Below are 14,532 nucleotides of genomic sequence, written 5' to 3'. Positions count from 1 at the left end.
ATGATAACAGTCAAGCAAGTAAGTACTCCTTGAGGGCAAAATATTAGTGACAAGAGAGATCATGTAGAAGGCTTTGATGATCCTGGTAGCGTTCTGTTTCTTGGTCTGGGTCGTAGGGGTATTTATTTTTTTTGAAAATGTATCTAGCTGTATATTTATTTAAGTATTTTGTATATGTGCATTGTATATTGAAAAGGTTTTCCAAAAGCAAAATTCATACACTATTAGTTTATAAGAGACTTCAGATTTTTATTATTATAAATTTTTATCTCTAGTAATACCTCATATTAAAGTTCAGCTTATTTTTGTAAAATAAATGGTGCAGCTTTCATAGAATATTTCATATAATAATTATATTTTTTGTTATTAAACATTGCTGCCTTTGTTCTCCAAAGCAAAGATGTTTTATTCAAATCATGAGCACTTCTAATGTTGTTTCCAGGAATAAGGAGGTTTAGTGAACCTGGTTTTCTTTAGTACCATTATCATGCTCTGAACTCATTCATAATGGCCCATAACTCAGGACCATACAACTATGTTCTGAAAGAAAGAGCTTATAAGTAGATAGTTGCCTATGTAGTTTTGTGTTTAGAGGCACCAGTGGAACCAGGGAAGTCATTTAGATACCGATTTCTTTTTTTTTTAATCTCAATTGTCTCTGATATCTTCAATTCTATGTTGAATCTTTTGCCCATAATTAAAGAAAGCTATTCTATTAACACATAAACCCCTTGGGAAGTAATTTAGGTTATCCAATTTTCAGCAATATATTGCTACGAATGCTCCAGATTTAATGGGGAGTGGGAGTTAGACTACATGGTCTGGAGGGGCTGCAATGTTGATGAAGGTAAAGTCTGGCTCCTGCCTATACAGACTGTAGCCTGAGGAAATTGGCATCCCTGGAGACAGGGAAGACCTGAGGGAAAATGAGCATGGAAAGGAATCAGAAGAAGGTGACCAAAGATGACACCACAAATATGCCTCCTTCAAATATGCACCAGAGAAGGAGAGAATGGTAGTAGAGCTCTTAGGTACCACAACGATATCATTTTCTTATGTTTATCTGATGGAAAACTATTGGCAATTACTTAGGTGGGTTGAGATTTGCATCAACAATATCTCCCACAGGATGACGTTCTGTATTTTAGTATTGGAATCATCACACAAATAGCAGCAACACATTATGAAAAGGCATTAACAATTGTCACTAAAATCACTTTTCCAAAAATTAAAAATCTACTAATTTCATTGCATTTTGCCTGAAGAGTAATGTAGCTTTATAGAAAGCAAGGGGAAATTCCATAACAACAAATTAGGCAAACACATTATTTGGAAACAAAAATAACTGCAAAATCTATGTTTCTGTTTACTCCAGGTGAGGTTTCAGAAGCAATATGAAACTACCTGAAATATTTAAATGCATCACCTCTCACATGCCTTGCACATCTTATTTTGTTGTTTTCTACTCAAATTTTGTATTTACAGAATTTGTGGCAATAAATTAACTGCATTAAGACTCAAGTTGTACAGCTTAATGTACATGATTTTTACACATTTTCTTGGAATATTAATCAACTGTAGGCATTTAAAGAACACACCCAACCTGCTCTGCTAAGAGTAGGGCAGTAATTCACACACATGATAAAATATTACTCAATAAATGGACAACACAGAGATTGTCCCCAAAGTTGCCAGGTTGTACGACATAAAAGGGCAGCAATTTCTTAATTTTCTATTTGGTTCCTGGAACTGTGCAATGAGCTGCCCTCCACATCACTTTCTCTTCACTCCAACATTATTTTCAAATGCCCAGCTGAAAAAAACAAAACAGGTTAACTCCCTATGTGAGAACCCTTTTGCCCTCAATCACTGTTGAGATTCTGCCTTGGTTTAGAAGTGGGAATTGAATGGTCTCTCAGTTCTTTCAGAAATCTAGGAGCTCATGGGTCATAATTTCATTAATTTTTTTTAAAGTTTTTGTTTATTGCAGTAACATTGGTTTATAATATTGTATAAATTTCAGGTATACATCATTATACTTCTATTTCTGCCTAGATTACATCATGTTCACCACCCAAATACTAATTACAACTTATCACCACACACATGTGCCGAATTATCCCTTTCGCCCTCCTCCCTCCCCCTTTCCCCTCTGGTAACCACCAATCCCAATCTCTGTCTCTATGTGTTTGTTTTTTGTTGTTATTATCTACTACTTAATGAAGGAAATCATAAATGTTCACTTTAGCATAAACACACTTTAACATTCAATGAGAATATTTAAGCGAGTTATCTTTTAATACAGATTGTTTTTTCGCACTGTATTTAGTAAACTATTGTGAGCAGTTTCTGTACATTCAATGAAACATCTATGGGACTGTAGAAGTTTACTTATCACCACTGCATTTCAACTTCTGTTTCATAGTATGAGGTTGTTAGAGACAACTCAGAACACCTGTGATAATATATAAACCATATGATAATGTGTGGTGATAATTAGATAATATAAAACACCTGAGAATGTTAAAAAGGCCAAAATTGTCTTTATTTCAAGTCAAATCTCTTTGATCCTAAAGGCCATTTGTTAGAATTCATTTTAAAGAAACACCTGGCTATGATAAATTATTTAGGTAGCATTATACTCACATCAGAATTTTTATGATATGAAGAATTATATATAAAACAAGTGGCCATTAACAGAGAATGTATTCTATATACATACAGAATAAATAGAATGTATATACATATACAGAATATATATATGTTTGTTCTGGTATCATTTTTATTTAAAAACTAAAAATCAAATAATATAGGAAAAAAATCAAGTTATCCCTAGGCAGTGTGAATATGGTCAGTTTTTTGCTGTTTTTACGATGATCTTTATTTTTGTAAAAAATTTTATTTACAAAAATCTTTATTTGGTGTTTAATGTAGAGTGTCTGTGTCTGTGTGTCTGTAAGTGCATGAGCATGTGTGGGTGTGTATTTGTTTTGTAACTGATAGAATCAAAATACTTGTAAACAAGTTGGTGAACTAGAAATAAGATGTATCATTGGAGTGATTTTACTCTTGGCAAATAAGTGCAATATTGGGCATTAAGGTAGAGAGAGACAGAGGAAAAGTTTTTTAAAATGTTCTATATTTATTTCATAGTCACCCTAACTATACAAAACATCAGATGATAAGCCATATTATCATATCTGTCACTTATTCCTAAGTGACCAAGTGTTCAACACCCAGGGACCAAACACAAACATGGTTATATAACCCAGGTCAGTCAGGAGACGATGCTGAACCTCCTGTAGACAGAACTGCAGGCAACAGAGGAGTCAGTAGTTCTGGGCCAGGTACTAATATTTTTTGTTGTTTCTCTGATTTATATTTTATACTTCTTTAGTTCTTTTCTCCTTTTTTGACTGTAAGCATATTATGAAAGAAAAGGAGGATATGAAATATTCTACAACTTTTATTTTAATTACTTTATCTGTTTATTTTAAATTCGCATATACATAGAACAGCTGGGGAACATAATAAAATGCAAGTGTGCTTTCTGAAGGTAGCTGGACATTTTTTATTGTTTTAAATCTTTCCCTGCTCTTTTATATATTTTTAAAAATATTTGTAGTTTTAAAGGAAAACATTTTTTTTAAATGCTGTATCTACAGGGACAGATATTTAACCAAATTTAGGCCAAAGGTTTGGAGAGCTGCACATCAATCACTAGATCATTCTTCATATATTCTTTTTCTGTTCCTCATCTACCCCTAACTCTACTTTTCTTACATCCTCATGGAACAGAGGAGGTCCTGTATGACATTATATACAACATAATTGGTTTAGGTAAAATATAGCAGTGGAACAGAGAATTCAATTGGCTTCCCAAGGACCACCATCTCTTTTAAACCAGCAGAAGGCAGATTTCAGAGATACTCAAGAGAAACAGGGATTAAAGAAAACAATAAAACAATATTACAGTTTCTAGGGGTTGGGATGGGAGCACAGTTCAGACATGACTCTCACTGATGTCATGGGACTGTGGACACACGATATCATGTGTTTTAGACATCTGATCTGCTGGTGAATATATCCAGTGGGTCCTTGATCACAGACTATCTCTATCCCTTGTTTATTAAGACTTTATAGACCTGAGGGATTAACAAAGAAGTGGAGGCATTTTACATCAAGGAACCTGCCATAGCTCTGCCTATTCTACAATAGTGTATTACGGGGGAATAACACATGAATATATTCATTACCTGAATCTCTCACTTAAATATACTCCTCTATTACAGCATATAACAACATTCCTACAACACTGAAAAAAAGAACAAACTTGTGAGAAGACATGAGCTATCGGGAACAACTAATTGCAAGAACTGTTGCCTGGACTCTGAGGATGTCAAATCTTAATATTAGAAAAAAGTAGTAAAAATGATCATAAATACTACTTAGGTTGGTATGGAAACAACATGATTTAATTTTGATGAAATTATCCTACAAACTCTCTACAGTGCTCTACAAATGTAGGCAATATTATTATCATTATCATTCTATTAATTTATATTAAATTGGATATAATTCCTGGAGAGTCAGTTTACCTAAAGCAGACTTAGCATTGTTTATCTCTTTTTCTAGTTACTGAAAAAGAGAAAGAACTAGCAGTTTAACTATTAAGATAGCAAGATGATGTTACCCTCCACTTCCATTTCCTTCTGACAACCAGGGATTTCCAGACCCGAGAGGTGGCTGTTGAGAACTGCACTGTGTTCACTGACTTCATGCTCCTGGGACTTTCTGACAGACAGGAGGTGCAGCAGGGGCTCTTTGTGCTCTTTCTGCTGGTTTATGGCCTCACTGTGATTGCCAATCTGGGGATGATCCTGCTGATCAAGATGGAGCCCAGACTCCACACGCCCATGTATTATTTCCTGAGCAATCTGTCATTCTGTGATGTCTGCTACTCCTCCACTGTCTCTCCCAACATGCTGGCTGATTTCTTATTTGAGCAAAAGAGAATTCCATTTAGTTTATGTGCCATTCAGATGTATTCTTTTGGGGCCTTTGCAGATGTGGAATGTCTCATGTTGGCTGTCATGGCATATGACCATTATGTAGCCATTTGCAATCCACTTCTTTATACAATTGCCATGTCCAGGAGAGTCTGTACCCAGCTAGTGGCCTTTGTTTACGTTGTCGGCTTGGTAGATTCAGCAATTCACACCTGTTGCACATTTCGATTGTCATTCTGTAATTCCAATATCATCAATCACTTTTTCTGTGACATCCCAGCCTTACTAGCCCTGTCCACCTCAGATGCATCCATCAATGAAATGATGATGCTCACTTTCATTGGCTGTGTTGTGGGGTCCAGCATTGTCACTGTCCTCCTCTCCTACAGCTACATCATGACCACCATCCTTAGAATGAACTCAGCTGAGGGCAGACGCAAAGCCTTCTCCACATGTGCCTCCACTTAACGACTGTGGCTATATTTCATGGCACACTCCTGTTCATGTATTTCCGACCCAGTTCGAGTTACTCCATGGACACAGACAAAATGGCCTCTGTTTTGTACACAGTTGTCATCCCTATGTTAAACCCACTGATTTACAGCTTAAGGAATAAGGATGTGAAAGGTGCCCTGAAAGAAGCAATTGACACTAAAGTATGTTCTGAGTGAAACTGTGTTTTCATCCAATAGTGTTTATTTAAAGATTCTGAGAGCTAAAGTTCAGGTACTTGGACATACATTTCTATAGTCTCACTAATACACCTTCTAGAAATTGTTTATTAGTTATCATGTGCCTAAATCGAGTGTAGGGAGCAGTCGTTATTTACCTTAATCTTCTCTGAAAACTAAGAAAGAGTACTGGGGCCAGCCTAGTGGCATAGCAGTTGAGTTTGTGCATTCCACTTCAGCGGCCCGCGGTTTACTGGTTTGGATCCTGGGTGCAGACCTACTTACTACTCATCAAGCCATGCTGAGGCGGCTTCCCACATAGAAGAGCTACAACTCTATAACTATGACACACAACTATGCACTGGGACTTTGGGGAGAAAAAAGAAAAAGAGGAAGATTGGCAACAGATGTTAGCACAGGGCCAACCTTCGTCATCTTCTTCAAAAAAGATATATATAGAGGTTTAAGAAAAAAAAGAGTACTAATAGGTTCACTTTGCTGTTTTGCAAAGGATCATTTTATACTTCCATTCTATATTCATGGGTATGCCCTAGTGGGATAGAATGGACACAGAAACTACAACCCTCATGTCAATTCAACTTACCCTCCTTAAGGCTCCAATTTTTTCAATGAGCTTAATAAACTTGCTCAGCCAGAAGGGGGTGGTAGTGGGCTAATTTACGTTTGTTTGTATCAGTCCTATGTACTAGTATCACCCTATAAACATTCCATCATAACACGTAGAAGTTTATAAGTGGCAAATGAATAAATAGGAATAAAAGAAATCCCCTTCCCTAGACTAAAAGTTCTGTAAAGACATAGCCCTTGCCTGTCTTGTTCACCATTTCTTCTGCTTCGCTATTTATAATGTTCAGCTTCAGAACACCATTCAAAAATATTTATTGAGTCAATGAATGAGTGTAGCCTGAAAAACTGATGCAAAAACGAACCTTCGTAAATTTACCAAAAAAAGAACTCCCTTCTTTAATTTTACTCAGATATGTTCATTTCAGGTGAAATCTATCTGCACTTGTCTTTTGGCCTAGGCTGAAATGAGAATCTCGGACATGAATTATTTGATGTAAAAATATTCTCAGATTATTCCTCAACCTTCGGCCTCAATTATATTAGCAGACATCCCCCGGATCAGCAGCTCTAGTTTTATATTGCACCCCACAGACTTCACTTCTGCCTGTGGATTCCCCTTCTTGCCCTCACCCTGGAGAACAGATATGTTGCTATTGACAACGGTACAGAAACTGCATGAATTGAAGTTGTGGGTAAAGGCCCTGGACCCTCTCCAAAGGCCACTGGGAAACAAGTCTCTATCTCCCTGATGTGTTCAAAACATTATGCTCGTTAAAACAAAACAAAACAAAACAAAAAACAGTGAAATGCCCTATTGATACAGTTTGTTGTAAAGGAAGAATTATTGATGTAAATGAGTTATTAACATAAATATATGTTGCTTGGGAAAAAACATGAAAAGTGATTTTTTATTAGCATTCCATCTGTAATGATTTATATTAGCTCTCTGTATATCTGTGAAATAAACTAGAATCATATTCTAAACAAAATTTTAATCCTGGTCATTGTTGAGTGGTTGGATGTTAGGTAATCCTGTAATCTATTCCAAAAACCTCATTAAGTTAATTGCATATGTTGTTCAGGCTGTAATCAATTAGTAATTAATCGAATTGTGAAAAACATAGCACAATTTCAAGTTGGTTCCTGGACAAAGAGAGCAATGGGCTATACAAGGTTTTTCATTTAGTTCCTCTTCTTTAATTTTATATATCTCTTAAGTATATAAAATGGGCTGAGTGTTATGCAGTCAAAACATCACAGGAATGAAAGAACATATTAAAAACATGCAACATTCAATAGGTTATTTTTCTTGCATTATGAATTGCACAGAGTTAGAAAAAATATTTCATTATCTCATAAACATTTTCTTTCACAATGTCAATAATTTATTTGTTATTCATACAATGGAGAATGAACCAAAAAAAAACTGCGAGGGAAATACATAGTTTCTGCCTAAAATAAGCATATAATCTAAATTATAAATAATTCATGGTAAATTTATTCATGTTTATTTCATAAAAATTTACTCAGTATCTACACTGGGGAAGATAATGTGATAGGGAGGCAAGGGATCCATAAAGAATAATAGTTAATGACTAAGTCTAGTAGAGAGGTAGAACAGACACAGTAACTATCTGATTAGACAGAAAATGCTGAGTCATAAAAGAAGAACGTTCGTTTAAGATTCTAGTGAGGTTTACAACTTGAGTTGTCGTCTGTAATTGAAGAGAGTGTCAGAAAAATCATATAGGAGTTAATACTTAAGGAAGGTTTTTTAGAGTGAGTACAATTTGAGCAGCTAAGATACAAAGTGAACATATTTACATGGAAATAATTAATTGAAAAAGAGTCTCAGTGAATTGCATTTACTTTCTTTCACAGAATGAGGGTTGTAATATGTCAATGGCTTACCCAGTATTGGGAGCAATTGTGTTAAAAATTTAGGATGGGGAGAGAAAAGGAGTAAGAATATGAGGTTTATAACATTATATGCAGGGTAAATCTACTCCTGGAATAAATATCCAAAAAAATCAACTTTATTTTTTTAACCTCTATCTTATTAATAGACATTGAGATTGTTTTCAATCATTTGCTACTACAAACTATGATGCAATGAATACTTTTGAAAATGGTGAACTTTTATAAGTTCAATTCCTAGAAGTGGAATTACTAGTTAAAATGGTGCATGCATATTTAATTTTCATATGTTAGATGGATTATCCTCCATAGAAAATGTCAGCAAATTATCCTCCATAGACAACACCAATTTACACTTCCACCAACAATGAATGAGTGTGTTAAAAATATTAACTTTCAAACGCTAAAGAATTAAACATAATGTAAGTGATGTGAGAGGGCCTGACTCTGATTAGGCTTTGACCCTATTCTGTGGTTGAGGCCTCACTACCCACAGAATTGGGGAACATCTATATTAAACTGACTTTTCTGTCAGTTAGAACCAAAAGTCAAGAAACAGGTTGAAATATTGTCAAACTCAGTTTTATGCTTTCTTAAGAAAGCAATTTTCGGCTAATCACTTTCCTAAAGGCATTTTTGACATCTTTGTTCCTTAGACTATAAATTAGGGGGTTCAACATAGGTTCGATCAATGTATAGAACACAGAGGTCACTTTGTCCATATCCAGTGAATGATCAGTGCTGGGGCGCAAATAAATGAAGATCAGGGTACCATGGTAAATAGTGACCACGGTCAGGTGGGAAGCACAAGTGGAGAACCCTTTTCTTCTTCCCTCAGCAGAACCTGTTTTAAGAATAGCTGCTATGATGCAGACATACGAGAGAAGAACTGTTAGAAGGCAGATGACCTCCACCAAACTAGCAAAGACCACCAGAATAATGTCATGCATGTAAGTGTCAGTGCAGGACAGAGAGAAGAGTGGGGAGACATCACAAAAGAAATGGTTAATTTCTTTGGAGCAGAAAGACAGATGGAAGGTATTAGTGGTGTGAATAATTGAGCTCATAGTGCCCCCCAAAAATGCTCCAACTGCAAGCTGGCAGCAAATCCTCTTGGACATAACAACAGTATAAAGCAGTGGGTTGCAGATTGCTATGTACCGGTCATAAGCCATGGCAGCCAAGAGGAAAGATTCTGTGTCAATCAAAGAGCAGAAAAAAATATAACTGTGCAGCACAGCCATTGTAAGAAATGGTCTTCTTCTTGGAAACCAAGTCCACAAGTAATTTGGGGGCAATGACAGAAGAGGAGCATGCATCTATGAAGGACAATATGCAGAGGAAAAAGTACATAGGGATGTGCAAGTGGGAACTGATTGTGATTAACAAAATCATCCCAAGGTTCCCCACAAGGGTAAGAGAATAGATGGAAAAAAACACAGCAAAAAGAACCCTCTGAAGTTCTGGATGGTCACTAAATCCCAAGAGAAAGAACTCAGTCTTCACAGTGCCATTCTTCAACTCCATTCCCTTCGGCCGTCCTGGATTTCTGAAGTTGTGACAGAGTAATGATGGCGATATTAATAATAACTTCAACATTAACAAAAAAATAAAAAATAAAATGATCAAAATAAGTAAAACAGTACTTCTAAATCCACTTGGGTGTCCTGACAGCACCTAGGCATATCTACAGTTATTGTATTATAATGCGTAGGTTTTCACTTTTTTTTATTGAATTGATAATTCACCACTTCTGTTCCTTAAAGCTATTGCTTTTCAAATTAAAAGACCCCACCATCAAACCAGTTGCTGAACCTAAACCGGCCTTCACTCTTACTTTCTTCAACTCTCCCACCTTCCACGAATGTCAAGTGATTGTGGCCACCCAAAGTGCTAAATAGCAAACTCTTAATAAATAGCCTCTGTTCCCATTTGTGTTGTTTTTGTTTATATCCACAACAGATAAAAGCATTGCTGCTCCAGGTGAAGCCTTGTATAGAGAGAGGAGCAGAAGTTTTGAATTTCTCACCTTGTGATGTGGCTTTGTCTCTGAGGAACAAGGAGCTCCTTAGAGTTGTTTGAAATCCACTGGTAAAATAGAAAGAAAAAAGATTCTAATTTAGTTATATAAGTGACTGAAGCCTAGTTACTTCACTAAGTGATTGTGAAACCTTGGGCAGGCTAATTTATCACTGAGTTTTAGCTTCATCGCCTATAATATGAGAATGATAGTACCTTTCTCATCAAATTATAGATGGTAATGAATTTCCTTCTACAGCCTCAATATCCCTACCATCTTGTTCCTTCAGTTTTCTAAGGTTGGCAACATAGCAATTCTGAGTCAATCCAGACATCTATTTTATTTTATCTGGAATCCAAGATATGGAATACAGCTAGAGACATCTTCATGCTTACAAATTTATTAAATTCAATCCAGGCAATATTATAATGACATCCAGGAAAGTTTCCATGCCCTCTGTAGTGAAAAATTATAAAAGATGTTGAAAAAGTCTCACCTACCTACTTCTCTCAGTTATCTCTGCCTTTCATTGTCTTTGCTCTATTTTACAAATCTGTACCTTGTAGACAACTGATAGCAATGCAAGTGATACTTGTCTACAGAGATGCACATTTTGTCCAGTGCAGAGACAGTTTATTTCCCTCCCCACAGTGGAAAAAGTCAGTTTTGTATCTATCTGTATATTTATTTGTGAATTCCTGACCTATGATGCTGTGGTTCCTTGAGTTGTCTTTTGTACCATTTATAACTTATTAATTAATGCATGAATTAAGTAAAATGATTGACACATTCACTTTATCTTTGCCTAAAAGCCATAATTAAGTGATATATGTATGTAATGCATCTTATCTATCTATCATCTATCTATCTATCTATCTATCTATCTATCTATCTATCTGTAATTGTTCTTTAATACTTCATATTGCTAACAGCTATTTCCCACATTTACTAGCTGTTGCAACCCTTCACTATTATTTTTAGGTCTCATTCTACCATCTTCTTCTCACTCCCAGAGAATAATTCCTATTTTCTATTTTGTGGAGAATAATATAGAATAGCAAATAAGTATATCTTCAAGTTACTCATTGAGTCATCATATCAACATTTGGATTCATCAGACTCCCTCTCTCCTTCTCTTCCTTTTCTGGGGGAAACATGCCCCTCCTCTCTGAGATTAATCTCTTTAATTGTGCATCCAATTCTGAGTATCTATGCCAATTAAGATACTTATACTGTCACTGCTAATCTTTCTCTCCTAAACTTTCATCACACAACAAAGTTTAAGTCAATTTCAACTTTAAAAATATTACCCTGTATCTACTTCTATTTGTTTTCCTTCATTTCATTGCAATGTTTGCTTACAGGCATCTACACTGGTTTCCACTTTCTCACTTCGGTCTACTGAGATAGGATTTTTGTCCCCACAACCTAAAACCCTTTTTGTTCCAGATCCCAAACTACATCCTAACTGTCACATCTGAAGATTTTTCAATATATAATGAACTTTTTTTCTCTATTCCATGTGATAGCTTTGACCTCTCCATTCTTCGTAAAATCCCCTCTTCTCTTGGCTTCTATACACCTCTCTCGATTTCACTCCTAATCTCAATACACCCCTATTCAACCTTCTTCACAGATGGTGGCACTTTCCTAGGGTTTTATACTTGACCTACTTTTCTCCTCACCATATACACTCTTCCTACTTAATTATATGCCCTTTTTTAAATACCACCTATAAAGTAATAATTTTCATATACCCATTCTGAAAGCATCTGTCCAACTCAAAGTTGGCTATCATATAGGCACATGTACATTTCAGCATGCCTAAAACAATATTTAATTCTTATCATTTTCTAGAATTTATGCCCATCTATGATCCCTATCTTGGTATACATCTCTACCACCTACATTTTTTGTCCAAATGAGAAAACTCCCCTAGCTAAAAACCAACCAAGAACCATTGATTCAATATTAGAAATGTGGCAGATATCCAAAATTTCCTCTTTATCATTACTGACAAATGACATCCATCCTTTTCCTCAGTTGAACCTCTTAACTGGCCTCATTCCCTCCAGTCAATTGCCACTCTACTTTCAAATATGCTACAAAATATATCCATAAACCTCTGTAAGAGTTACCTGTATGAGGTAGATTTTGTATTATGTTTCTTTCTTGCTTAAACCCTTAAATGATTCCCTGTCCCCTACAAGCTCGGCATTTAAATACCTTTAGATTTGACATATATTTCCATTTTTATCTCATGGCCTCCTTCTCAGAACTTCATCTAAAAACATCACCAAAATCTTACCCCCTGCTCTTTTCTCAATCTGTTCCAGATTTTTAATAAAACTAAATGTCTCTACCAAAATTTGTATAAATTTAGAGTTAATAAGCAGAGCGTAACTATCTGGGTAGTTACTCCCTGGGTACAGAAGATGACATACAGAGACAATAATTATTGTAGATTTCATATTATTACTCAAAGTTTAGTTTCTACCTTTATTCTGTTTCTAGCTAAATTAGGTGAATTCTGGGTAAATGTGCATATCTGGCATTAATATATTTTCATTTTGTAATTTTCAAAGTATTTTCATATCTAATTTAATTATCACAGCTTGTTAAAATATGTTAAGAATTTACTATGTCTCAATTATATTGAAAAGGACTTGATGATTTCAGGCCAATTAACTAATCTGGGGTTGCATAGCTCTGCAATCAAAAGGCCAGGGTGAGATTGGAAAATCTGTATCATGGGGCTTGAGCACTCTCCAATAAATATCACCTTACCAGAGATGCAAATGTGTCAGAGATGGTGGAATTTAGGAAGAAGATTGTAGCAAACAATATCATTATTTTCCAAAATCTCAATGTGCTAAATTTGATATAAGGATGTTAGTTTAAAACTAACTTAAGTTTTCATTTAGAGTATGTAATAGAAGAAGCAGGTTGACTTCTTTTGATGCAGTAGCAGAGACAGCATGTTATGGTGATTAAAAGCACGGACCCTGGACCCAGACTGCCTGGGTTTAAATCCGGCTCTACCACTTAATATTTTTAGGACTTCAGCTCTATGGTTTCATTTTTTGATATATAAACTGCATATTATAGGAACACTTATCTGCAGGGTAAATAATGAGGATTAAATGAGCTATTACATAAAGTATTTTGAAGAGTGCTTTTCATATAGTAAACATTCGATAAATATTGTGTTATTATTCAATCATAAAGACAAGTTTGAGCTTTACTAGACATTAATATTCCTTATTTTATTATCAACCAGGATTCCCTTTTTGCTCTAAACAAAGGGTTAATTGGAGAAAGACAACATCATTGAGCTACTAGCCAACTCTTTGGAGTTCTCTCTTCCTCAAACACATGTGGTTTTCTCCTTAGAACATATGAACTCTCATTGAGTGACAGCCCATCTATACCTGTCTACAAACCTGAGAGACAAGATTGCCAATTGACCTAGGAGTGGAGCAATGGCCACTGCTGTGAGGACGAGGGAAAGATATAGTTATATCCAGTGGATACTAAGAGAAGGGAGGATGCAAAATTTCTTTGTCGTGCCATTCTCTCCTTTGGTAATTATGAAGAACGGCTATTAAAAAGTAGGTATCAAAGGAAGAGGCTTATCTTAAGGGACGATGCTTTAATAAGCTTGGGGTATGAGCCATGAGGAACCACCTCTTTGCTGAAGTTGTTTTCCATTAAACCCCTTATTTTAAATCAGAGATTTAAAGGCAATGAAGAAATCAATTTATATAGAGAATATTTACTTGTAATGATCTTTCAGTTTCATGTAATGATCTTACATGCTTTAAGATTGAAAGAAACTTACAGGATTCAAAAATCAAATATAAAAGCCAAATGGAACAATGGAAGGGGCAAAGAATACAAGAAACAAAAAATTAAGAGGAGTCCAAAGAGAGCCAAATCATCTGTTCTTCTACGCAATTGGCAGGTGAAAACGAAAATGGAGATTTCCAAAAGAGTTCAGCAAACTTCTATATTCCTTCAGTAAGTTCTCTATATTGAGCCCTCGTCATTACTTTTGTAACTTGCTTTCTATTCCCTTAAAGCCAACCCCATAACCTCACCCTAGGCCTTCTACTTATGTATTGATAACTATTGATACCAATGCATTACCATAAGTTAGAATAAACAACATAATAAACAAATAGGGTCAGCTTTATTTTATATCTAAATCTACACAACTTTTAATAAGAAATAATAAATCATGAGAATTGTCTTCATATTTATATTCCATATCAGAGCCCAATAATGCTGAGGATTGTCTTAAGAATATTGTGTTAAATGTGCTTTT

At 35.4% G+C, this 14,532-nt stretch overlaps 1 protein-coding gene and 1 pseudogene across 1 annotated transcript; one reads left to right on the top strand and one right to left on the bottom strand.

The window, feature by feature from the left end:
* On the top strand, positions 1 to 5,869 carry LOC131395441 (olfactory receptor 5W2-like; annotated as a pseudogene).
* Positions 5,870 to 8,778: 2,909 nt separating this feature from the next.
* Positions 8,779 to 9,712, bottom strand: LOC131395803 (olfactory receptor 5I1-like). The gene is given in 2 exon segments (XM_058527624.1): positions 8,779 to 9,405; positions 9,407 to 9,712. Coding segments are annotated over 2 exon segments (933 nt in total).
* Between the last annotated feature and the right edge of the window lie 4,820 nt (positions 9,713 to 14,532).

This window comes from Diceros bicornis, chromosome 31 (assembly GCF_020826845.1).
Source record: "Diceros bicornis minor isolate mBicDic1 chromosome 31, mDicBic1.mat.cur, whole genome shotgun sequence".
In the NCBI taxonomy this organism is placed as follows: domain Eukaryota; kingdom Metazoa; phylum Chordata; class Mammalia; order Perissodactyla; family Rhinocerotidae; genus Diceros; species Diceros bicornis.
Note: the sequence above shows the minus strand (reverse complement) of the source record. Positions and strands in the feature narration are given on the sequence as shown.